The sequence below is a fragment of the Alexandromys fortis genome, unplaced genomic scaffold, assembly GCF_014885135.2.
Source record: "Alexandromys fortis isolate MF-2015 unplaced genomic scaffold, M_Fortis_MF-2015_v1.1 scaffold_67, whole genome shotgun sequence".
Lineage (NCBI taxonomy): Eukaryota > Metazoa > Chordata > Mammalia > Rodentia > Cricetidae > Alexandromys > Alexandromys fortis.
The window spans coordinates 2,821,642-2,848,860 of NW_026067945.1; the positions used below are offsets into that span (position 1 = coordinate 2,821,642).

The 27,219-nt window shown below is 46.3% G+C and overlaps 1 protein-coding gene across 1 annotated transcript in view; it reads left to right on the plus strand.

Annotated features, from left to right (window-relative positions):
• Nucleotides 1-27,219, plus strand: part of Adamts17 (ADAM metallopeptidase with thrombospondin type 1 motif 17) — a 295,911-nt gene that overhangs the window by 215,014 nt on the left and 53,678 nt on the right. Inside the window, exons 16-19 of the mRNA XM_050149201.1 lie at nucleotides 3,241-3,321; nucleotides 11,176-11,333; nucleotides 15,754-15,913; nucleotides 17,618-17,753. Coding sequence (XP_050005158.1) covers nucleotides 3,241-3,321; nucleotides 11,176-11,333; nucleotides 15,754-15,913; nucleotides 17,618-17,753 — 535 coding nt within the window. The remainder of the gene's footprint in view (nucleotides 1-3,240; nucleotides 3,322-11,175; nucleotides 11,334-15,753; nucleotides 15,914-17,617; nucleotides 17,754-27,219) is intronic.

Below are 27,219 nucleotides of genomic sequence, written 5' to 3' on the forward strand. Positions count from 1 at the left end.
AAACTGTATACAATAATGGATATGATTTTTAAGAAAGACCACGTTTTTAAAATAGCAAATATTTATGTTGTAGTATAATATGATATTGAATTATAAAGCTATTCCTAACATTCATGTACAATGTAGACAAATATAAATATTATACATATTTATATTTATGCAGATATATGTGCAATAACATATGTAAGTGACCATATATCAAACTGATAAAGGTGTTCCCAATAAGAAAGATAAATGGGATAAAGTATACTTAAGATTCAACTTTTCATAAAAATCCTGCAGTCTTATGCATTTTTGTTTAATCATAAAGATGACTTCACTGGTATGTGTAAACCTATGTTCTAACAAATTACACTATAAGCCAGGGAAACTTCCTGTTCCCTGCCTCACTGCCCCTCACAGCCTCACAGACCTGTCTACACAAGTAGCTAGTGCAATTAGAACTGTGTCATATATAATCTCCCAGTAACTTTCCAGAGAAGCATCATGGGCCCTGTGTTAGTGCAATGTTTAGTCTTCACTGTCCACTTGCTTGGATCAAGAACTGCTTAAGAAAACAGTAGAACACAACTTGGAGTAATCACAGGGTAGGGACTGGGGGGTGCTCCTCCCTGACGTCTGAATCTGTTGCTTCGTGGATTTATAACATAGTGATACTAACTGGAGGATTCATAATATGGTGGCCCTAATTGGAGGTGTTAAAAGAAAGACGGGCCTGAGTGTGTCCCTGTGGCTGAATCTTTTTTGTTTTGTTGGTTTGAGGAACAAGGTCACACTGTGTAGCCTTGGTTGGCCTGGCTATGTAGACCATCCTATCCTTGAACTCACAGAGATCTGCCTACCTCTGCCTCCTGAGTGTGGCATTAAAGGTGTGTGCTACCATGTCCAGTCTGGAGCTATATCTTTTCCCTGACCTGCTGTGGTTATATTACATGAAATATATGTTATATATAAAATACTTTGTTTCCTTTGTTTAATTCCACGTAAATAACCTTACCTTCACATACTATAATGCAGAACAGTGTACCTATTCCTGTTGCAATCAACAAATAACTAAATAAAGACAGATCACATTTAGCATTCAGGTGACTCTTTTCCATTTGAAAAGTTATTTCAAATGCCTTGAGAAAAAAGTGCTGTCATTTGTGAGGCAGGGGAGTTCTTTTTTTTATCCTAGAGATTGAACATCTTGTGTTATGAAGAGACAGTGACATCAATCCATTGTTTTTATGTATCTATTGAGATTGTGGTGGTGTTTTTCTCCCCAACAACACAAGACCTCGGAGCAATCAAACAGTATTTAAATTTTCTATGGTTTAGAGCAATGGTCTCAACCTTCCTGATGCTGAGACCCTTTAATACAGCTCTTCATGGTGTGGTGACCCCAACCAGAAAATTATTTTTATTGCTGCTTTATAACTGTAATTTTGCTACCTTTATAAATCCTAATGTAAATATTTTTGGACTTAGAGGTTTGCCAAAGGGGTCACAACTTACAGGTTGAGAACCACTGCTTTAGATAAAGTATGGGTTTGTACCATGCAAATTGATGTTCCTATCACTTCATGTGCATGAAGCTTGTTTAACTCTACATGAACGTTTGTGCAGTGCATGCATTTTAAATTATCCTTGTACCTTGCAATAATGTATAGCATCAGTGTAACAGAAGTGTGTGTGTGTGCCTTTAAATGCACTAAGACAAGTTGAAAAGCCTGAAAAGCATTGAAATATTTTTATAGTGTGATGTGGTATAAGTCAATTTTAGTTTTTAGGTTGATTGGGCTGCTTCAGTTATTTAACACTATTTTATAATGAAAGGGCAAGCCTTCATGTAGCTGGGCCTAGAAATCTCTAAGTGTGTTTTTACATGTAAGTCCCTCTACTGCTTCCATGTTCCCACATGAGGGTCATGTAAATGCAGACCCCGGTGACAAACCTAAACATAGGTTAAATGATTACCAGCCTGTTCTCTAGAGTCCCAAAACCACATTGGGCCACTTACTGGCTCAGTTTTCTCAGTAAAGCTGGCATTCCCTGACTCGTTCCCTGTCAGCTGCCAGGCATTTCCATCCGAGCACCATGAGCGGCCACAGTGTGCAGAGTCCCACTCTGCAGAGAAATAATCAAGGAAGCAGTGTGTGCCATAACAGTCACAGAAATCATCTCCAGGGCAGCGGAGGCAGGAGGCAGTGCACGGCAAGGGAAGGTGATGGCTCCGTTGTAGGAAGAGTGGCTTGGCTTTTTGTTGTGATCCTGGGAATGTTCAGAGGAAAGTCAAACTGTGACAGAGCATGAAGGAACCCCCGACAGATGCGTGGGGCCAGAGCAGTCCTTATGTGTGTGCCATGTTGATTCCAGGCAGCCCTAACAAGTGCCGCTGCCTAGGTGGCAGAAACCATAGAATTGTGGTTCTTCGCCCGGAGGCAGGAAGTCTGAGATGAAGGTGTGGACAGGGTTGGTCTGGTCTCCTCTGGCTTTTGGTGGTGGACATTCCAGTGCTGTTTGGTGTGTAGAAGCTTCACTGACATCTCTACCTTCATGTTCTCCTGTGCCGTCCCTGTATGCAAAGCCCTTCTTCTTCAGGCTGGTATTTCAGGCTGGTGAGATGGCTCAGCAGATAAGGGTGCTCGCCACCAAGCTTGAAGGCCTGTGTTTGATCCCTAGACCCCACATGGTGGAAAGAAAGAACTGACATTTCTAAGTTCACCCCTGACATCGACATATGCGGTGTGGCACGGGTACCCCTCCCCCACACATACAATAAACAAACAAGTAAATCTAATTTTAATAAAAAGGTGTCCTGTCATATTGAATGAAGGGCCTCCTGACTCCAATATGACATTGTATTAGCTAAATACATATGCAACCCTCCTGTTTCCAAATGACAGCACACTGGAACATACACAAATACCTACATATTTCTACAGGGTTGGATTCCATCCTGTCTTGTGTTCATTGCCCTCTGTAGAGCAACTGGGTTCTGGGGTTTCAAAATACGTGTTCAAGAGAGGGAATTGCAACTCAACAATGGAACATTCTAGAAACTGAATGGCCAAGAAATAGTTAGCTTAGAAGAAAGAACTCCATGTGAGTTGGTGATTGGTCTCTCAGGCAGGGTCAGCCTGCAGTCTCTGAACTCACCACAGGGGGCGTGGTTGGGCAGTTTCGACGGGGGATTGTGTAGGGGCCTCTGATCCAGGACTGAGGTGTGCTTCAGTTGCATGTCATCTGTCACCGCAGGTTATATCGAAGCTGCTGTCATTCCGGCCGGAGCTCGGAGGATCCGCGTGGTAGAAGACAAACCTGCTCACAGTTTCCTGGGTAATACAGAACTCATTCACTCAAAGTTGCTCCTCTAAGAATTGATCCTTATGACTAGATTCTGGTAGCTCTGGCTCCACAATCTTCTCCCAGTGTTGGATAGCCATGCATTCCCTATTTACCTTCTCCCTGGTTAACCCCTGGCATTACACCTACGCTTTCATTGTAATACCGTAAGGACTCAAAATGGACCAGACAGCCAGATCCAAGGTATGTTTGGTGCAGGTGAGGAGGGTAGAGTCAATTAGAACCATCACTTCTGGACAGGATGGAGAATGAAAATGTGGAGGAATCCATGAGGTGTTGGGGAGCCATGTTTCCCAAAACGACTCCTGAAGAGTCAGGTGCAGTTAGCCCAGGCAGCGTAGGCCCACGGCCTATCCCTCAGCAAGCCCCTGCAGGCTCTCTGTAGATGCCTCTTACTGAGTAAAGAGCGATGGCTCTAGGCTGAATGTCAACACAGAGCAGTACTGGCCTTCCTGAGCTCTGGGTACCTAACCTCACAGTGACTGACTCTGCTGACTTTGAGCACCTACACCTACGTATCTCTATAGGTTTGGATTCCATCCTGACTGGTGCTCGTTGCTGCTGCCGAGGGACTGAGTCAGTGGAACACCTCCTCCCCCACCCCCAACTAAAGGAGGCCCTCTGAATGATTCCAGTCTTGCCAATAACCCTTCGTGAAGAGCAGCCTGGTCCTCAGGGAGTCAGAGCACTGTGTTAACACTCACGAGTATTGATTCCAGGGGCCTCAGGAAGAAAGCAAATGTTCCTTAGGGTTTCCGGGGCTCCTCAGCTCTTGGTCCAACCAGCATAGAAATGCGGACACCCATATCCTTTGGTCAGTCTAAGCCCCAAGATCCTTGTTCGGGTTAAATTTCAAACTAGACATGACTGATCTCCTATTCAGGGTTCCTTCTCTCAACCCATTGTTGTAAGATATTGGTGAGGGGTATATAATTTCTCAGTATTTGGGGTAACTCAAAATTGCCCATGAAACCTTTTAGTCTGCACTTTTAACACAGAAAAAGAAGCTGTGTCTTAGACCACATTCCTGACTTTTTAGATCAATACAGAAGTATCCGCGCCTTTCTTAGAAATGGTCACAACTTGACTTAACTCTAAAGAGACCGTCACAAAATAAATCTCTAGCAGGTGCATGTTAATCAAGACCATGGTTCTGTCATGTAGAGCTTGGTGTCATGTAGACAGTGGTGCTATTATAGAGCCTTCGGTGACAGTGCTGTACGTGCTGAGTAGGGGAACTGCCTTGTAAGCGGAGGCTGCTCTTTCGTTTCCTGTCACCCAGACCTGAATAATCACACAGAAACTATATGACTCACAGCACTGTTTGGCCTATTAGCTCAGGCTTCTTATTAACTAACTCTTGCATCTTAAATTAACCCATTTCTATTCATCTGTGCATCGTCACGAGGGTGTGACTTACCTGGTAAGGTTCTGTTCTGGCGTCTTTCTCCTTAGGCAGCTACGTGGCATCTCTTGGCTCTGCCTACTCTCTCTATATATCTCTTCCAGCATGGCTACATTCTGCCATGCTATAGGCCAAAGCAGCTTCTTTATTAACCAATGATAATAAAACATTCATAGCATGGCCATTTCTAGAGCGGCAGTCTTTTCTACTTTCCCAGAGATTCCACCCCTCTCTGTTCACTTGGGGAAATTGGGTCAGCTTCCACAGTATCGGCATCAGAAGTTTTGTAACTTAGTGTTACCCTCAAATTTACCTTTCCCAGATAGCGCTCTTGGTAGGAAGGTACCATTTTGGCAACCATGTTTCTACATCTTACAAAAGTATAAACCCAGTGGTCTAAGAGCTGGCCCAGCTCTGAGCACCCACAACAGTCAATTCTTCCATAAAGAAAAAGAAAAACACAGGTGCTCAGCAGGTGGTCCCTGGGCTCCCAAGATGCCCCAGCACCCGCCCTGTGGCCCATCCCCATGTGCCTGGATGAAATGATAAGGTTCCCTCCATTTCTGCTTTTATGTGGAGTATAAACATGGCAGAGGACATACCAGAATCAATAAATCTTCAATATCTAAGCCCTTTAATATAAAGGAACTCTTTCCTAGAACCCACATTGAGGTCAAGGAAAAAAAAAAAAAAACAACTGGCGGCTGCTGCTGGGGCAGGGGGCTTGCTGTCACTGTTGGTCCTGTCAGCTCTCCTGTGGAAACCTAAAGACCACATATGTAAAGGAGAGTAGTAACATCCATGTTTGTGGTTCCTAGGCATCGTTCTTTAGAGACCTGACCTCCACACCCCAAAATACCATAGAGTATCGCGGTGCTAGATTCATAGATAGCAAGCAAAAGCCCCCCACTTGTGTGCCCAGCTCCTCACTCCATCTGAATATACCAGTCTGCAGCCTCTCAGAACTGCCTGCGGAGCCCATTGGGACCAGAAACTGACTGATGGGGATATTTCACTGTGTGCACTGCAGAGAAGCTAATCTGTATCCCAAGAAGATTGATTTAATTGTCTGTATGACTTGGCTCCCAGAAGCAGTGTTGTGCCTCCACGGGGGCTTGGAGCCAGCCTTGGTCCCCTTATCTTACCCCAAATTCATAATCCCAGTATTCCAAGCGCTGGAACATGGACGGGAGCGAGCCTGAAGGTGGTCCACGCTCGCTTGTTATGTTTCTAGAGTCAGCTCCAGCGGGCCGTGTTTCCACTCAGGGCTGGGAGCTTTGCAAGTCAACCCAGTGTAATTCTGAATTACTCTCACATTTGCTGGGAGCAGTTCCTGAAGAATTTCACCCCCCTCCGCCCACCTTCAGCCCACGCTGGCTGGCTGGCTTTCTGCTCAAAACCACCTGGAACAGGAAATGCCTCCACAGTTTGTATCCATGGCTAAGAACAGAGCTGGCTGGACTCCTAGTGGAAATTAAAAAAAAAAAAAGAAGGAAAAGAAAAAAGAAAAACTGACACAGCGCCAGGAATAGAAGTGGGTTGACTGTGGGTCAGGTCTTCCAGTTGACTGCGCAGGGAGAGAGCTGCAAAGAACCCATTGGCCCTCTGCACCCCCTGAGCCAGCCCTGACAAGGAATGACTCTCCTTGCTCCGTGGAACCCTTGCTGTCATCTTTCATGGTGCCTAGAAATCCAAGATGGTAGAAGAATATCTACCTGGAGAAGGGTCTATGCTGAAAATGGTTGGATGTTCAGCATGTGACCTTATTATATTCTGGACCACACAGAGATCTTGTTCGGCCATAGTGACCAAATAAAAAGGTACATCTGTCCCTGTGGTACCCTGCAAAAAGTCTGTCCAACAATTGAAAGTATAGAAGCAACGCCCACAAAGTGTGGACCCTTGTTTTTGAATTGTGGCTTAAAGCATTCCGCCTATGGCCCAGGCAGAAGCAGGTAAAGGAATGTCCTCAGCAAACCAGAACCTCAGACCTTTCTCATGGGAAAGGTCCAATCAGATCACTGGAGGAATCCTACTCCCTCGGTTGTAAGTCTGAGCATGTGTGATCGTTTGGATCACCTTGTTGAGTCTTCTCTGAGTCCCCAGATTCTTGTGTTTACTGCAGACTGATTTGGTCTTGACATGCTTACAGACAAAGAGGGTTTGATGCCTGGGAGCTGAGGGGATTGCAGCTTTATTAAGAAAATGGACTTACTGTATATACTGGCCTCAGGACAAGCTCCTGAGTAGAGCTTTTCCACAAACCCTGCTCAGGTCCACTCACAAGAGGTCACAGAATCACTAGACTCCACATGGAAGCCACCTATGCACTCTCAACAATGGCCTTGATGTCCCAAAACACCCCAAGACTGAAGTTTCACCTTTTGAAAGGCATGTCAAGTGCTAAATTCTGGTTTTTATTTTCTGCATGAAACATGGGATCTTAGAAATCTTGTGTCTTGCTTGGTGACTCCCACCCAAGTCAAAAAAGGTTAAAAACTGTCCCCATGCCCCCAGAAGCTCTTGTTTCAAGTTCTGCCTGTACTAAGAAGTCACAGCAGGAAATATGAACACCCCTATTCTGAGCATCCTGTTCAGATGAGCAGAGGGCTCTGCAGCCAGGGCCTCTATTGGCTCCACCTCCGCCTTCCCCATCAGTAGCTGCTTCTACTGTGGTTCCCCTGGGACTCAACAGCTAACTATAGTGTCAGTCCCCCAACCCTTCCCTTCCAGATGTTGGACTTTGGACATGGGCCAGGAGATGTTGGGTTCAAAGCTGGTAGGAAAGAGTCACCTATGCAGGAGGTTACTGCTGGATGGGAACAGTGGCCCATGAGCGAGTGCTTGGCCTGCCGCATCTCTGGACTGTGGAGTTTGTGTTTGTAAAGACCTGAGATAGCTCTGAAGAACCCATAACAATATTTTCCTTCCTCTGGCTGTATTGCCTTTGCCTTGGCTAGTAATTTTACAGGTTGGCCTCCTAAAGACACATGTGACAAACAAATCCAGGCCCCAGTCACTGAGCTTCTGGGCTTCAGCTCCAGGTGCTGCTGAATCTAGGAGTTCAGGTGGTGTGACAGGAAACGGTGCAGGCCTTTACAACACTCCTGTCCTCTTTCCAGGGTTTCCCATGTGGCGACAGATCGGGCTGATGTCTTTGGACAGTGCCTAAGAAGAAAAATAGCCAAAGCCCAGAACTGGACATAGTCCCACATGAGTAGAGGGAAAATATCTTCAAGAGAAGCTGACTGGGGTTGTTGGGGGGGATTCCTTAAAGATGGAGAAGCAAAAATAGGTTAGACAGCAAGTACATTAGACAGTCAAGATGGCCACCTTGCCTGAAAATGCCTCTGTCGTGGAGCAGAAGAAGCTGTGTCCTATCTCTTTGTTACCTATCTGTCCTCCAAACTATGAGTTCCCTGAGAACAGCAGTGCTCTGTCCTAAGCCCCCTACCACAAAACTGTCTGAATAGAAGGGGAGATGACAGGGGCCCCCTGCTGTCCCATGGACATCCTCATCTCCTTCTTTGTTCAAGGACTCTTTCCCCTCATCTTTCTGTTCTGGAACTTCCCACCAGCCCACAGTGATTCCTCCAGTCAAGCATATATGAGCATGTGCAAGAGGCGACTTCCCAAACCTCCAGTGGAACTGAAAGATGACAAAAGTCCCTGTCACTTTCACCTGGAGATACTATGCCAACTGTATGAGGCTCGGTCTGCTGGGCTTGGGTCTTGTTGCTACAGATTCATAGCTGAGTGTCTTCGGGCAAGTTCTTTAACCTCCCCATGCTTGTTTTTCTTCATCTGGCATGTGAGGAGAATAATCCCAAGAGTCCTTGGGAAGATTAATGAGTAAGAGTGCGTGAAGGGGTGCTTCTTAAATAGTGGTTTGCAAGAGCTGATGTTGGAAGAGAAAAACTGGGGGACCTATGATCTCCCCTCATTTTTAGTAGCCGGAAAGTCTCCAGCAGATCTGTTCCGAGGTGTTCTCTTCCCTGACCCCTCCTGGGAGTCCCTATATGCAGCCTCCCTGGGATATGCTTTTCACCAATATGTCACCACGTTGGACAGTACCCTGCCTGCACTAGCTGCTGCACAGTTAAAATGCCCCAAGCTGGCTCCCCTGCTGCATTTTCTGGGACTGTAGCATCACAAAGACCAGGGGGCCAAGGCCGGACTTGCCCCATATTCTGCAGCCACCTGTCTGAGCAGACCTCACCCTCAGGCTTCTGAGCCAGCATGGCTGACAGCTTCTGTTTCCAGGGACCCCTTTGAGTCTCCGTATCCAAAGCTGGTGTTCAATGGGTTATTTAGTTGCTAGTCTGAGCAGGCAGATAATGGGACGTGGAAGGGTCTCTGAAGTCATTGGCTGTAAACTGGGGCTCCAAAGTGACGTGGAGAAGTCAGGGGCATTAGGGCTCTATCCAGATGTGGACCAGAGTGCATGAGAGTTTCATTTTGCAGAATGGCCTTAAGACTAATTGTCACCTACTAAGTACTAGAGTATATCCTGACTGTTTGTTGTTTTGGGTGTTTGTTTTTCATACAGTGATTTTTTTTTCTCTAAATAGCAACAACAATTACAAAAGGCATCAGAACTCTACCGCAGAGGTTCTCTTAAGCAGAAAGACCCCGTGACCCCACTCTGTACTGTGGGTATGGCAGTGTACGGATGCCTTTAAGTTTTGCATGCCTTGATTGCCCAGAGCTCAGCAGCCCTCACCCCTCCTGGCAGATGTTCATGTATAAGTGTGTAACAGAATGTTATCGCTTTCCCAATTTGGGGATGTCAGATCCTTGGAGGATGCTGGAGTCACACTGCTGTCCCCAAGGCCCAGGGAGCTAACAGTAAAATGGACGGATGTTTACATTTTTTTTCACGGCCAAATAATGTTCCATGTTGTGCACGTATTCTACGTTTACTTTATCTATTCACCTATCAGTTGGCATCTAGATGGATTCTGTGCTCTGCCTGCTGTGGGTACTGTGTAGCACATCTCCGCATGGTACTGATTTCATTTCCTGTGGATATTTACCGCAAGTGGGGAGGCCAGATAGATCCTGGGCTGCCTCCGTGCCTCTCCTGTGGATTTGCCATAGTAGCCAGAGACATGTGCATTCCCAGCTACACCGTGCGGGATTTACCCCTTGTCCTTGCCACCGTTTGCTAATTCTTGTTCTGTCCCTGGGCACATGCTGACAAGGGTGAGCTGCTTTACATCTCCCCAGTGAGAGTGAGGAGTTTGGGTTAGAGGGATTGTTTTGTTTGGGTTTGGGTTTGATTTGGTTTGAGGTTATTTTTTTTAACACTCGTAAGGTATTTACATTTCATTCTTAAAGAAGGATCAAGTCGAGCAGAATGGTTGACACCTAAAGCCAAGAAAGGCAGTGAATCCCAGGCCATCCTGGGCTACGGTGTAAAAGCCTGTTTCAAATGGGGGAGGCAGCTGGAGAGATAGCATGGGGGTTAAAGTTCTCACCCTTCTTGGAGAAGACCCTGGTTCAACTCCTGCTTCCCACACAGTGCCTCGCAACTGGCCATGACTTCATTCCTGGCAATCCGGTGCTCTCTTCTTGGTCTCTTTGGGCTCTACCTCCACGCGGTGCACATGAACTCATGCAGGAACACAGGAAGCCCTGGGTTCAATCCCCGGCCCTGTATAAACGGGGCATGATGGCGTGCACCTGTAACCTCAGCACTGGGAGGTGTAATTGGGAAGATCAGAAGTTCAAGGTCACCCAGCTACATAGGGGTTTGAGCAGAACTGGGTTAGAGATGATGTCGGTCACTTGGCCATTTTTAACCTGTCCTTGGCAGTGCAGAGGGTGGAACTGTAGGAGACTGTGTGGTGTATAGTAAACCAGACAGAGAAAAGCAAGTCCTGTGTGTTCTCTTTCACACGTGGAATGTGGAATAGTGGTTATTGATATGTGTAATAGACACATAATCAACTCTCCTACTGAACCCCAAAATCGTACAACTAATACTTGTTAATAGGTTTTTAATATAAAATGAATGGGTGAAGTTTTGCCAAAGCTCCAAGACGTGTTTTGTGGCCTTGACTATACCAGCGTAGAGCTCTTTCATCAGGCAGAAGGCCATCTCCTGCCATAGGTTTGGACTGGGTCCTGGCATCTCCAGCCGCCAGCTTCTCCCCCAGTCCCATCCCTGGAATGAGCAGTGGGATAGGCATCTGTGCTGGATGATGTGCCGTCAGCCCCCACAGCTCTTTCTCCTGGGAACCAGAGAAGTTTGCTGTCTGTGACCCAACCTTCGATCTATGGTGCCCAGAGAATACAGTTCTCTCACTGCCGGCTCCTGCCTGCCCTCGTGGCGGCCTCAGACTCAGGCAGGACCCCCACAATCCCTCCGAGAACAGGCTAAATGGTACTGACTTTCCAATGCTCAACTTCCTTTGCAGCTCTCAAAGACTCCAGTAAGAGATCCATCAACAGCGACTGGAAGATAGAGCTCCCGGGAGAGTTCCAGATTGCAGGTACGACCGTTCGCTATGTGAGAAGAGGCCTATGGGAGAAGTTTTCAGCCAAGGGACCCACCACGGTGCCACTGCATCTGATGGTGAGTGCTGGCCCTGGACATTGGCTTAAGCTGGCATTGTAGTAGGTTTACTAGTCTCGTTCCCAGGACCTGGGTAGAAGGCGATGCCTCTGGTTCTGAGGAGTTTGCAAGGCTCCCTGCTACCAAGGCCTTTTTGTCTTTACTGTTATTTTCATTTGTTCATTTATTTGTGTATACGGATATGTGTGATGTGTTTATACAGTGTGTATATGTGCTGAAGGAACATGTTCCTGAGGGCATGTACATGTGCATTCCGGCACACATTTGTGCGCATGTGTGTAGATGCCGGAGGTCAGCAGCCGATGTCTTTTCTTGATTGCTGTCTGCCTTTACACTTTGAGACAGGGCCTCTCACACAACCTGAAGCTCATCAATTTGGCTAGCCTGGCTGTCCAGTGAATGTCAGCAATTCCCTTATCTCTCTACCCACACCTGCATTTCTGAGATTAGACGTGCTTGATGTCATGCCTGGCTTTCTTCATGGGTGCCGAGGATCCAAACTCAGCTCCTTGTGCTTCTGTGGCATGTGCATTACTGACTGTAGCGTGTGTATTACTGACTGGAGCATGCATGTTACTGACTGTAGCATGCACGTTACTGACTGCAGCATGCATGTTCTGACTGGAGCATGCACATTTATCACTGGAGCATGCATACTAATGACTAGAGCATGCATGCAACTGTCTGTAGTGTGCATGTTACTGACTGAAGCATGCACGTTCCTGACTGGGAGCATGCTCATTACTGACTGAAGTATGTCTGTTACTGACTGGAACATGCATGTTACTGACTGGAGTATACATGTTGCTGACTGGAGCATGTACGTTACTCACTGCAGCATGCATGTTGCTAACTGGAGCATGCACGTTACTGACTGGAGCATGCACAATACTGACTGAGCCATCTCCCCAGCTCTTCCCCTCTCTTGGTCCCATTCCTTCCACCTCAGGGTTCCTCCCCAGAATTTCTTTCTGGTCGCTCACTAGCAGAGCACCTAGCTTTTTCAAAAGAAGATGCTTCCAGGAAGAGATCATGCAGTCACATGGGTGACAGCCAGGAATAGCTGGTACCATTAAGCAGACGGTCATTGTCTTACTTTAGGGTTTCCATTGAGGTGATACAACACCATGACAGAAAAGCAGCTTGGGGAGGAAAGCGTCTGTTTGACCCACCTATCCAGAGTTACAGCCCACTAAAGGAAACCAAGGCAGGAATCAAACCAGGTGGGAACTGGGAGGCAGGAACTGAAGCAGAGGCCATGGAGGGGTGCTGCTTCCTGGCTTGCTCTCTGAGGCTTGCTGAGCCTGATTTTTTACAGCACCCAGGATGGCCTGCCCAGTGGTGGCCCCACCCACAACTGATTAGGTTCTTCTACATCAGTCACTAATTACAGAAATGGCTTACAACCCCATCTATGGAGACATTTTCTCAACAGAGGTTCCCTCCTCTCAAGTCGACATAAGACTAACCAGCGCAGCTGTGCTCAAAATCTGTTTTTGCAGCCGACGACAGCAAACATAGAGCTGCCCCACAGTGGGAAGCACCTTCTGGAAGTGAACTGTGGATGCAATGTAGGTACCATGCAGACTGTGACCAGCACTGGGGAATTAGGAAAGAATCAGATTCCATCTTCTGTTTACTCCCCGTGTGTGGTCTTAGGAAACCTGTATACTCGGGCTAGCCAGGATGTCAGTGTTATCTCTTATTTCCTGGGAGCTCTGTGATTGCCACTTAAAAGTGGGCTTGGTATCAAAGGCCTCCAGGGCGTCATGCCACAGCTGCCTTCTCAGGGTCTAAGCGACCTCACGGACTATGTACGACAACACCCCATTATGGATAATTTTGTGAGGGTGCTAGAGATTGAACACAGGCCTTGCGCGTGCCAGGTGATGCTGGTTGATTCTGATTTCCTGAAGATCAGGGTTTGCGGCAGTTTGTGCGTGTGTCATGAAAGCACAACTTGTCCGAAGTGCCTGCCGGTCTCAGAAGTCCTACCCTCTCTCCTCCCCACTGATCTGTGCCCCTGGAGATGAGCTAACACTCAGATTATCTGGCCACCACCTACTGCGGGTGTTGAGTGCGGCCTGATGAGGGTGCTGACCCCTTGTAGTTTCGGCGGAGCTGAAAGCCAGCCAGCTTCCATGTGGGCCATAAACTGTCTGGGACTCTGCCAGGGATTCCATTGGAGATCATTTCTGCAAGTTGATCTCTGCGACCCAGGGACCTGTCCCAGGGCCATTTCTCCAGGATGAGACATTTCCCAGTCAAAGCCTTTGAAACAACCGCCCACAACTATTCTGAGTTCAAAGCAAGTATTCAGAGGGGCACAGAGGGGGGGCCCATGCAGAAGCATCAGCTGTTAGAGCCGGCCTTTGCCCTCTCTAACAAGCCCTGAAGTGTACGTAGGGCTTTTCTTCACCAAAAGCTCTGATAAGCAGATGAGTCTTCAGCCCAGTGAAGCCTGTACCAGCCTCAGGCTGTTCGGACCATAACTGAAGTCAGAGAAGGCATCTCACAACCAGCTGGATTTTCAGCCCTTATTTAATATTTAACTTTTCCTCCCTTGAAATGTGCTCTTTACTCCACTTCACGTCAGGGTTCCCTTGCCTCAGCATAGAAAGCCATGTTCCCCGAACTGTGGTGCGTACATTACTTTCACAATCAGGGCTACCTACGGAGTCCTAGGGACCAGCATTTGAAACCAACTAGACACAAAAATGCACTAATCCTACAAGGCTAAGAAACTGGTTTCATATGGAGGCTCAACTTGCCAGCCTCATTCCCACACTGAGGGGAATACAGCTCTCTGAGGAAGACTACTCGCTTAACTTTGTTTAGGTTTTTTGGAGGGCAGTGTTGTTGTGATTGTTGTTGTTTTGTTTCGCTTTGGTTTTCAGCAGGAAGCACTTCTCCAAGTGCACGAGTGCAGGTCTGCATGGGGAAATAGAAAGGTATCACGTCTACTTCTGGAGCTCCTGCCCCGTCCTTTAACTTAGCCTTGCAGGCCCAGGCAGCCTGAGACAGTTCCCTCCAGTCACCTGACACTTCCATCAGAGGTGGGCTGAGCACCCTGCCTGTAGTTCTCCCAGATCTTTGTGGCTAGAGATGTACTTGCTAGCCCCTTACCTCCAGGGACACTCACTGATCTACAGCCAGGTCCCTCTCCCACAGGAAAGCCTGCTTTGCAGCATGGCATATATATATAACACATCTGCACTATGTCAAAAGCCAGTCGGGCACCTGGAGGTCTGACATGGCGTGTCTGTTTCCCCCAGGCAAAGCGTAGGCCCTTCCATTCTGAACCCTCACTAGGATTTCAGATGTGTGGTCCCCAAACTGCAGTTCCCGTAGGCAGATACCTCTCTGCACCTCCGTCTACCCTTAGTGTTCAGCCATGAGCCTGGCCTCAGCCAGGCAACAGGCATAGTCATCATCTAGGCTCCATGACAATACCCCAAGTCCCTCTGCCTCAGGCATTCATGGTCTTGAGCCTGACTTACCCCTGAGTCTATTACTGCAGTGTAGCAGTGACTGTGATGGAGCACACACACTGCAGTGTAGCAGTGACTGTGATGGAGCACACACTGCAGTGTAGCAGTGACTAATGGAAGACACCATCTGGAGAGCAGCACTTGCCTTTGTTAGTGTTTATGTTGCTATGACAAGCACTATGACCAAAAGCATCTAAAGAAGGAAGTGGTCTGTTTCATCTTGCACTTCCAGGTCTGTCACTCATGGAGCTCAGACAAGCAAGGCAGGAACCACCAGGAGGGAGGAAATGAAGCGGAAGCCATGGAGGAATGCTTCTTACTGGCTCGCTCCTCTTGGTTTGCTCAGCCTACCTTCTTATAGCACCCAGAGTTGGCAGCACCCACAACAGTCAAGAAAATGGTGCCACACACTTGCTGATGGGCCATTCTGATGTGGACATTTTCTCTGTTGACGTTCCTCTTCTGAAATGGCTCTGGGTTGGGTCAAGGTTGACATAAACTAGCCAGCACCGAGCTTATACTCAAAGAAATGGTTAGTACTGGTCTCATCCCTTTCTAGGGAAAAGCAGCGTTTGTGTCTTTCACACAACCTTGTGGGCAAATTGATAGAAATGTGGATCCTGCTGCATGATATCGAAACATACCACAAACAGCCTGTATTTCACTACCCCAAACTCCTCCTGTAAACAGGTCGTCTGTAGAATAGAAAGGACCAGGATTCACCAATGATGGGTGTGTTCACCCCACACACTACCCAAGTCCCTGAGGAACCTGAAACTGAGACTGCACCTCTAGCTTTTTAACCTGCTTTGCTCTTCAGAAGAGAGCTGGCTAGCAGAGAAAGAGTGACGTCAGCTCGGATTACACCTTCAACAGTCTGTGGGTGCTCACTCCATCTCAACAAGGCCTCCCTTTTCTCATGGCTCCAGGTGCTGCTCTTTCACGACCAGAATTATGGAATTCATTACGAATACACCATACCTGTAAACCAGAGCACTGAAAATCAGAGTGAGCCCACCAAGCCACAGGACGCTCTGTTTCTCTGGACGCACAGTGGTTGGGAAGGGTGCAGCGTGCAGTGCGGAGGAGGTAAGGTGGGGGTGAGGGAGGTGAGGGTGCAACTGAGGAAGCACTGACTTTGGGGCCCTCGGCTTCAGTCTGCCCAGGGTGGAAATAGAAAATGTATGGTTCCATAAGAACTTAGGCCCTGAAAATCTCAATAGAGCATGTAGCCAAGGTTTCCCAGCTCCTGCAGGTTAGAGGGCCCACACTGCTCCGTGGCCTGGGGCTTTAACCCTAGCAGTAGAGATTTGCCAATCACATGAGTAGGTGGTAGGTATGAGAATAAAAATGGCCCTGAGGATATTAAAGTAGATCTGCAACTTGGTGGAATAGGACCAGATGAAGACCTCACCGATACCCAAGTACCCTGTCCTCTTTGCCACAGTCACCCTCTCCAAGGTGCAAAGCAGAGGGTCCTCTGGGTTGGGCAGAGCGCACCTTGAGTGGGTCCTGATTCCGCGTCTCTCACGGTCTCAGGAGACAACCTGCCCCCTCTGTCCACACCTGCACATCGTCACCTCTAAAGTGTGATGACTGCCCCACACTTTCCACTGTGGAGACTGCATGTGAGCCAAAGGGACTGTCACACTGTGAAGTCCTGCAGTAGCAAGGGTGGGGTGTCCACTGGTAGGGCATTAAGAAGGAGCACTGGGAAGCTGCCCATGTTCTAATAAAGAGCTCCCCAGTCATGCCAGCAAATGTCATTTAACACAGCGGGTGTCTAAAAAGACATCAAACTAGAAGAGGGCTTATTGGGACCCAGAAGGCTTCAGCAAAGGGTGGGGGGCGAGAGAAGGTAATGGGAAATGACCGAAATTCAATATATGCACAAAAGAAAGAAATGAAAGTTTTACCAAGGAGCAGCAGGAAAACTTCACTGAAGAAGGTGTAAAGAAGCTGCTGGCATGGCTGCTCCATGGCATGAGAAGGTTTTATTGTAGATAAGAGAGAGAAGGTATCCAGAGGCATCTGGTAGAGTCCAGAGCAGAGGGAGGGAGGAGTAGACTGGACATGGCCAGGGCTAGGGAAGTGGGAAAGCAGGAGAGAGTAAGCAAGAGTGTTGGTGCCCAAAAGAGATCCACAATAGCCCAGAATAGAGTATAACAAAGGTTTATTTATCTGGGGATAAACTCACAGAAAGAGTAGCGATCCGCAGTCCTCTGTGCGTGCTGGGACCTGGAACTGAATCCGGCAGCCAAGAGACCTGTCTGCATTTATAGTACATGTGACCATGCTCAAAGTGGGCCGATATCTTAAAGGCTATTGGGCTGAAGGAGTCCCCAAGCACCTCCCTCTTTTGTCTAAATAAGAGAGTTCTAAGCCTAATACAAAACTATCTACAATAAGAGTAATATCAAGTATTGTCCAGGGAAAAGAAGAGGTAAAAACATACATAAAAATTCAAATTATAGCCAGCATGAACAACATCAAACAGGAAACATATGCTCAATGTTTCAATAGTTATCCTATCCTAAGAAATCTAAGTCTTATATTAAAAATGGCTTGGATAAGTCATGAGAGGGAAGTAACTATGACTGTCTAGTTTTCAACCCCATCAAAGACCTGAGAAGGGAACTAATATTACTCAAGAACGGCTCCCCGTCTTTGACAACGGACATGACTCACTCACTGATCAGTAGTTGCCCCGCAAACTCCATCCATAAGCCTGAACGAATGGCTTTCTGAGCATGTGCCTCCATAAGTCCTCAGCTCCCATGGTCTGGCTTCCAGGAGAACGCAGGACCATCGTATCATGCACACGGATTGTTAACAAGACCACAACCCTGGTGAATGACAGTGACTGCCCCCAAGCAAGCCGCCCTGAGCCCCAGGTCCGAAGGTGCAACTCTCTCCCATGCCAGTCCCGGTAAGTCCTGTATTCTGTGGCTTGGACCACCAGCATATCGGATAGCAACAGTTTGGATGAGAGGATGGTAATACACAGTTAACACCACAGAGCCTACTGTTGTGGCCAGTGATTTTTTTTTTTTGCTTGTTCAAAGAAGTATGTTTGCTATACACGTAGACTAACTGAGTAGATGTGTTATAGTTTATTGTTCCTAGGATATAAACAAAATTTAGAACTTTAATTTAAACATAAAATTGATATAGTTGGTAGACACAGAATGGGTAGGCTGGTGCTGCTTTAACACAGACTTCTCTACGGTGAACAATACTTTTAACAGGAGCGCATTCTTAGATTGCAATAGTAATTGTAGCATAGTAAGTACATGAACGGTAACTTATTATCCAAGGTGAAATTCGCTGCATGTATAAAATATGTGAATAAAAATGCCAGATTTCAAAGGGAACGAAATTATGAATATCAATGATCTAAGGTTGTAAGATAATAATATGAATAGGATTGTATGGACTATAATCATCTAGAGTAACTGTATTTCAGATATGTTGGGAGAAAGTATAAGTGTTTTGCTATTACTTTTTAAGTACTTACTTCTTATTAGGGACAGCACATATGCCTCTATGTATGTGTGGAGGTGAGGAGACAGTTTTGGATAATTGCCTCTCTCCTTCCACTCTGGGGCTGCAGGACTGGAACTTAGATTCTCAGGCTTGAATGGCAAACACTTTTACCTGCTGGGTCCTTTCACTGACGTCGGTGATTAGGGTCTCGCATATACCCGCTCAGTGCTCCAGCCCTAGAATATATTATTAAAATGAAATATCCAATTGTTTATTTTTTAACTTTTATTATGTATGCAGTGGTCTACCTGGCCATACACCTGAGGCCTTCTAGAAGAGAGCACCAGATCTCATTACAGATGGTTGTGAGCCACCGTGTGGTTGCTGGGAATTGAACTCAGGACCTCTGGAAGAGCAGCCAGTGCTCTTAACCTCTGTGCCATCTCTCCAGCCCCCAGCCGTTTCTTTTCACTGTTCCCATGGCTGCTGGAAAATTCAAGTAACATGTACGGCTCATATGTATGGGGCAGCACTGGTGTGGACCAATGAGTGTCGCATTGATAATGTTCCGGTTGTGTTTGGAAATTAGTAGTCATACAGAGAAACGGTCCTGCCCCAGAGCCCATCAACTACCATAGCCCTTCCAGTAGGAGGCGGGGCTCATGGGCCCCACCTGGATCCAGGCTAGACCATCTACTTACACAGGCAGCCATAGCTGCTGTGAGTTTAGGAGCCATGACCAGAAGGTCTGTTGCAATCTGGTTCTCCCAACCTCTGGTTCTTACCATCTTTCCACCTCCTTTAACGTGATGGTTCCTGAGCCTTGATGAGGAAAGAGTGCAGTGGAGATGCCCCTTGTGGCTGAGCAGAACTTTCTCTCATCATTTGATGGCCCTGCTTTCCATCCTGCCTACTCTGCCCACTGAGATACTGGAACCTCCTTCACTAAGAGCCCACACGCTGAAGGTCCCATCTCAGAATGGAGATACAACGCAGGGCACATTGTTACACTGGATGACTTTGTCTTGCCTGCTTGCTCATCCCCTGAGCATCGAGCGCAGCCATAATCCTATGTTATGCCTTCTGCAACATCCTCTCTTCCTCATCAGCCTCCTCCTGTTTACCAGGCATCTTCTCAGCGCTGGGTATTTAGAGAGGAAAGACAAGTCTTGCACGCCTGCAACTTGACAGATAGGCAGGCGTTTTCTCACTCCCATCCATTTTTTTTTTAAATCTCAGCCTCTTCCAATCTCTTTCTGACTATAAAGCCAAATAAAGCCAGCATAAAAGAATGAGTGGAATTTCCACAAACAGTAGAGAAAATGAAATTGAGAAAAGATAAACCAACACCTAGAATTTTCTGTAGGGCTAGCAAAGGAAATGCTGGCTGCGGTTCCAAGCTGGCTTGCTTTGTTTGTTAGTTTGTTTATTCTTGGACCAGCTGACCCTTTACTGTTGTTTGAGATAGGCACATGAAAATGAATTGCCACAAGTCCGCAGTTGTTACCTACCGTTTAACTCAAGAAATGTGGCTGATAATAGAATTGCAAGTCTTGCAAATCCTAGCAAGATACATATATATCATATATATGCTATATATAAGATATGCATATATGTGCATACCAGTGTATACACAACTATATGTGTTTGTACACATGTATATGCATACTATATGTAAATGTGTATACAGCATACATCTATTTTAGACACATAATATACACATTTGAACAGTAACATCTGAACTATTACAGAGCATGGTCTAGTTGTCATGTATCTTTCATAAGATCCTGTAGTTTGTGGACTTGGAATACTTGAATGAAAAGTGGAGAGTCTGGTCTCAGAAACTGAGGACTAGAAAAAGAAAGAGATCAGATACACAAGTAAAATCTGTCTCGTGTATGGCAGGTGGCACTGGGAGCCATGTCAGGCCTAGAGAACAAATGTTGGTTAGAATGGGTAGGCATAACTGGAGGCTAGAACCAGTGATCCAGAAGGACACCCTAGGAACCAACGGTGTGAACTTTATTAACGAAGCTAAAAAGAGCCTGCTGCTGAGCCTGGCACAATGGAAGACCCTTTCTGTTATTATTCCTTTGACCTTTAAAACATCGTGGCTGTTTGTCTTTTTCCCCTTGCGTTCTCCTTTTTCTGCCGCACTCTTGATTTTCTTAGCCCTTCTTTTTCCAGTGGGTTCCCGACAGTTTCCTTTCCCAAGTGCACACCTTGCGCGCCTCTTTATTCTGAGTCGGTGCCTGGCTCTGTGGATGTTTCTCCCCGCCCCTGCCTCCCCTGCCTCAGCCATGTAGAACCTAGAATCTACAAGGGCTGCTGGCCCCTCTCCAGAATCTCGCACACCAACACAAGTGTCAGCAAACCTGGCCCCACCATTGGCAGGAGAGGCAGGAATCACAGATTGGATCAGCTGTTACGAGTGTGGCCAGCAGCCTTCGCCTTGCTGACCACAGTCTGCGGGAAGAGAGCCTTGTCCTTGGCACCAAAAGAGTGGTACTGTATGCCAGCCCTAGAGACTCAGCCACAGACAGCGCAGTGGGCTCCACTCAGAGCCCAGAACTCATGTGTTACCAGGCTTAACATTTTTGCAGCCTTTTAGAGCGTATTAGCCACTTGAAAAGCTATTCCAAGTTATTAGATATTTCCCTATAGCATTTATGATTTGAACCCCTTCCCAGGCAGTACATGGTGTACTGTACATTGAATTAGAGTGATTCAGAAAAGAACATTTACTTGCAATTGGATTGAACAGTCATCTGCAGAGAAGGGTATTTGGTTTTTAAATTTGTGTTCCTTCCTCAATTACCTTCAGCCAGGCTAGCCTTGTTTTTGGTTAAAGCTGAATGGAATACCACAGTTTCTTTTTAAAGTGTGTTCTGCGGCGTGCATGTACATGCATGCAGAGAGGGGGTTGGAAGACCCTGACTTCAGAATGAAGCTTGAAATGTGTGCGTGTTAAGCCACAGGTGCAGTTTGACAATGATGCTGTGATTTAATCCGTTTCTTGCTACTATGAAACATCAAAGACTCTTCCTGCTTTTTCCTGAAATGAAAGCAGTAAGTGTAGTTGTGGAACAGTGGTCTGCACTGGGCCTCCGTAGTGTGTGAATGGTGACCATGAATCTATATTATCTGGACGCCAGAACACTTCACAGACACTATCCAGATCCCAGGGCCTCACTTACATTCCAACTAAACGGTAAAATTTTGAAACCTTTCCTTGTTTGTCGGAATTAGGGAAAGCACAGGACAGAGGAAGAATAGTCAACTGCAGAGCTGCTTTCATTGCTGTGTGTCCCTCCCTTCCGTTATTACAGACAACAAGCGAATTCCCAGACCCCCATTTCCTAGGTAGTCGATTCCTCCTGTTGGGAAATGCCTGTGATACAAACTCTGCAGCGTATCAGAGAGGCCCTTCTCTCTCCCTGCCTTATCCCAATAATAAAACCGAGCATTTGATATTTCATTTTAATGTTTATGTCCTGTTTTCTGGAAAGGAAAAATGCTGGGCAATGTGAATGCAGTCATAGGTATTTCTCAAGACAGACAGCTGAGAGCGGTAGCTTGCTAACCCCTGCCTTATGTTGCTACTTCATCTGCTGACATATGGGGAGACCTGGCCCTCAGCAAGAGCCCAAGTTCTAAAGGTGCTACCACATACAAAGAAGAGCAGCTGGCACCCCAGGGTATGACCAGCCCAGGTATGGCCATCCATAAAATGGGGGCACAGCTTCTCAGCTCTGTCACCCCAGAGCATGTTCTGTCCTAGAGAGATCAGCCATGTAAAAACGGGGTGCAGCTTCCCTCACATGGATTCCCCAGGGCCTGTCTGTCCTAAGAAAGGCCAGTCGTGGAAGAGGGGTACACAGCTTCCCTGGTCTGGCTGCCAAGGTCCTATCCAGACCTGGGAGGTCATCCTTGAAATAGGGGTGCTCTCAACTTCCTCATCCTGGCTTTCCAAGTCCTGTGAAGTCCTGCAGAATCCAGCCATGGAAGGGGGGTGCATCTACTCTGGCATTTAGCCATATGGGGGGGGACAGCTGCCCAGTCTAGCTAGCAAGGTTTCTCGGTCATGGGGATGCCAGCCATGGAAATGAGGGAACAGCTTCTCAGGGTGTTCTCCTGGCAGGCCCTGAAGAAGCTAGATGTGGAAGAGGGTTCCCAGTTTCCCCCAGTTGGCAGACCCTGGGGAAGTACTGCTTTGTTACAAAGTGACCCATCTGAAATGAAAGGGAAATGTATGTTCTCCAGACTCCAGGAGGACATCAGATGCTGTAGAATGAACGCTCTGTGATTGAGGGCGATGATGGGAGGTTCTCCAACTGGCAGAATTGCTGGAGAAGTTAACAACAACAATAAAAAAAAAAAACCACGATGGGCATAGTGACCAGATCCTAGAACAGTCTGCTTCTCATAGGATCTAATGAGTTTTCTTAAGTTCAGTACTGGTCAACTGTACTAAAGCAACAATCTACAGATATGGAATAATCACTTTCCCTTAAAATGCATATTTTTATAGACATGCAATGAAAATAAAGGTATCATGCAAGTGGAAGTCCAGGTACCATGCAGTAGCAGTGTCCAGGCTTCTTTTCCTATTGCTTTGATAAAATACTCAGACAAAAGCAATTTAGAGGAAGAAGCTTTATTCTGGCTCACAGTTCAAAGATACAGTCTGTCATGGTGGGAAAGTCGATGTAGCAGCAGCCGGTCGCAACAGTCACAATTAAGATGGGTTTTCCACATTAGCTCACAAAATCCAGACAACCCTTCACCAACATATCAGAAGATAACCTTTAATTGTCACTAATTTGATTGAGTTGACTATCACAAGAAGCATAGAAATCAAACTTACAGATTTCTAAAAGCAAGTTAAGCTGGGACATGCAGCCCAGTCGTACAGCACTTGCCTGGCATGTGCAGAGTCCTGAGTTTACTCCCCAAGGTTAAAAAGAAATTAGTAGAGGTAGAAATACATTGTAATGACAATATGTCTGTCAAGAAGATGCAACAGTTACAAAATGTACGGGCTTGGCCCCAGAGCCCTAGAGAAAATGTAACAGAAATGAAAGGAGAAACAGAATCTCATACTATTAAAATGTCTTATCACACCCAGTTTCAGGAATGGGCTTGGAAAACTAGGTAAATATTAGAAAGGAAGCCGAAGACTTGAACAGTCCTGTAAACCAACAAGACTTGGGCATCTTGAGAAGAATCCAGTTGGCATAACAGAGAGCTCGGTGTGTTCTCGGACCACAGTAGAATGAAATTAGAAATCAGTAAGAGAAAGAATTCACAAATATGTAGAAATTAAATGGTAGGCTTCCTAAATAACCCATGGGACAAGGAAATTATAAAAGAGACCTTAGATCTGAGATAAATGAAAATAAAGCACTGCATGCCAAAACGTAGAAAATGTAGTGAGAACAGTCCATAAAGACATTCTTAGCTTAAGAATTTTACATTTTAAAAATTTATGTTTACATTTATTCTATTTAACGTGTATGGATATTTTGCCTGCATGAATATCAGTGCAACCACTTGTATGCCTGATACCCTTGGAGGCAAAAAGACTGTGTTGGAGCCCCTGGTAGTTAAAGATGGCTGCAAGCCACCCTATGAGTGCTGGGAATTATACCCAGGTCCTCTGGAAAGAACAACCAGTGCTCTTAACTACAGAGCCCATGTTTACATTTTTTAAAAACCTAGAAAGGGGCTGGAGAGATGCTTCAGCAACAACGATTACGTTTTTTTCAAAGAACCGGTGTTGAGTTCGCAGCACCCATGTCGGAGGCTCGCCACCGTAACTCCAGCTTCAGGGACTCAGTGCCCTCTTCCAGCCTCTGGAGGTACTACACGCACACATGCACAAACCCACAAGCACTCACGTGTGCAAAATTAAAGATAAAAATGAAATTTTTTTTTTAAGATTTCAAATTAACAGCTTGGAAAAGGCAACAAAATCTGAACAAGCAGAAAGAGGGAACTAAAATCACGAGAGCAGACATTAATGAAATGGGAAATGGAGAAAAACAACAAAACCGAAAATTGGTTATATGAGCAAATTAACATAACTGGTAAAGGTTTAGCTATATTGTTCAAGGGGAAAAAAAGACTCAAGTTACTAAAATTGCAGAAGAAGGGGCATTGTTTTCGATCTTACAGAAGCAAAAGGGACAGTGATGAATACCGTGAAAAGTTGTATGAGACCTTCCATAAGATACATATACTTCTTGGAGGAAACAGACTCCCTAGCAGAACAACACACATCCAGAAACAAAAGCCATAAAAGCACCACAAACACGCCAGCAGTCATCACAGTAGCCGCAAAAGCCTGAAGGCTTTCCTACAGTAGATAAAAGCATGACCCAGGATCTGCTCCGGCCATTTCTGTGTAACGTTGTCCTTGAGACTCTTGCCAAGTCATCTACCTAAGAAAATGAAATAAAGGGAGTCATGCTGAGAGGAAAGGGGCAGAACTCTATGTGTGCCAGCAACATAATCTTGTATTTATTAGACATTCCTAAAGAATCTACTAAGGAAAGTGAATTAATTGCAGGGAGTTGCGAGACTCGTTGAGCAAAGTCAGATTTCTGTGTATTACAAATGAACAAGCTGAAAATGGAATTAAGAAACCAGTTTTAACCATGAGGTATTACAGGTTGAATGTGACTTGTCCATCATGGGCACGCTTATTTGAGCACTTGGTTCCCAGCTGGTGACACTGTTTGGGGGAGGTGATGAAGATGTTGAAACCTGGCCTAGCAAGCACAAGTGAGCTGCCAGGAGCAGATCTTAAAGACATCATCTACTTCTGTGGCCAGATCCACCAGATATGAATAAGCCATACCACTCTCAGCTGCGTGCACTCCTACCATAGTGGACTATGCCCTCCAAACTATGAGCCCAAATAAATGTCTCCCTTAAGTTGCTTCTGTAAATGTCACCGAGGCAAGAAGAGTGACTAACACTCCTAAACACCAAGGAGAATAAAACACTCAGCGATAATTCCAGAACTCATAACCTGAAAACCCATGGAAAGACATCTCGCTCTCATGAATTGGAATGTCTCAAGGAAGCAATACTCCACAGTTGTTTCCCCGTGCAATTTCCATAAAAATTCCATCTGCCTTTGTGGCACCAATGAGCAAACTGATCCTAAAATTCGCGTGCAATTGGAAAGGGCTCAGTACAGCCACAACAGTCTTAAAGAGAATACTGAACCTAGAAGTTTCGTGCCTCCCAGTTTCAAATCTTAGCACGAAACTAACACCGTGTGGCGCCGTCACTCCAGTGCACGCCAAGAGCGGCCGAGGGAGCTGAGAGTCTAGAGAGCACATCTTGGGTTTACTCTTGGTTGGTTTCCAGCAGGGGTTCCAAGAATGTCTGATGGGGCATTTGCCCTTTCAGCCAGCGTTCTGGTACAACTGGAGATCCACGTGCAAGAGTGACACCGGGCACACAGTCCTGCCCATAAGGCATCAAGCTCCAAAGGCCTAAAAGCATAAAGTCAAGAAAATACCATAGGCAAATATCTTCCTGCCATCAGTTTGCTATTAAGATACCGAAAGTATGAGCAACGGCAACAAAGTTAAAAGTCATCAAAATTTTAAGGCTTGGTTTTGTTCGCTTTGTTACTTCAAAAGTGCCCATCAGGAATGTTAAAAGTTAACCAAGGAATGGGAGGGAATTTTACATTTGTGATCTAAGGAAATACTACTACTCAAATAACAAATTAACAGATGACCCACAGAAAGGCGTGCACAGATAAATTGCTCAAGAATACTAAGAGTGGCAATTTAAATGAGCTTCACCCACCAGTGTGGGGGCATTTAACCCATTCCAGTCTATGTCCCATTGAGACCTAGGATATACCAGAATCTGGAGTGTGACTGGTCTGTAGCCTCCGAAGTCAGCAACCATAGCAGAACCCCAAGAACCTACACTTGTAAATGTATAGTTGGGGAGATTTCAAACCTTACACCTTTTGTTCAGTTGCCTCTGGATCTCCTTGCCTCTCCCATGTCCTTCTTCAGGAAGAGCTTGCTTGCAGGGTGTGCCCCAGGGATTCTCATTCCCCCAGACACTTGCCAGGAAAATAGGACCTGTTCTCAGATGCCAGCCATCCTCGTGTTACGTCACAAAGCTGCCCCGGGACTGGGGAAATGGCTCGGTCTGTAAAGTGCCTGCTGCACAATTGTGGAGCCCTGAGTTTGATCCTTAACACCTACGTGAAAGCCCGGCCAAGAGGCACATCTTTAGGGGACAGAGACCAGTGGGTCCCCGAAGCCCTTTGAACATCCACCCTGGCTAAATTGATCAGCTCCAGGATCAGCGAGAGACTTTGACCCATGCAACATATTGAAAATAGCATCACTTAGTGAGCACGTCTTCGTTTACTTGATTTTTGCCTTTTAACATATATACGGTCTGTTAACCCTGTCCCTGAAGGGTTTGACACTGCCTGTCTTAGTTAGGGTTTCTATTGCTGCAGAGAAACAACATGACCAAAAAAGTAAGTTGGGGAGGAAAGGGTTTCATTGACTTACATCTCCATATCGCTGTTCATCACTAAAGAAAGCCTGGACAGCAACTGAAAACAGCAGGATCCTGGAGGCAGGAGCTGATGCAGAGGCCGTGGCAGCAGGCAGATACAGTGGCTGAGACAAATGTGATGCACGAAGTGGAGAGAGCCAACTGGAAGTGGCTTGAGGCATTAAGCTCTCAAAGCCTACCCCCAGGGGCATGCTTCCTTCAGCAAAGGAACAAGTGTTCAAGTGCCCTAGACTACAGGGGCATTTCTCATCTGAACCACCACAGGGGTTTATTCTGACACAGGCTTCACACTCAGAACCTGGCTCTCCAGCCTCGACATGCCCCACTTCCTGGGTGTGGTT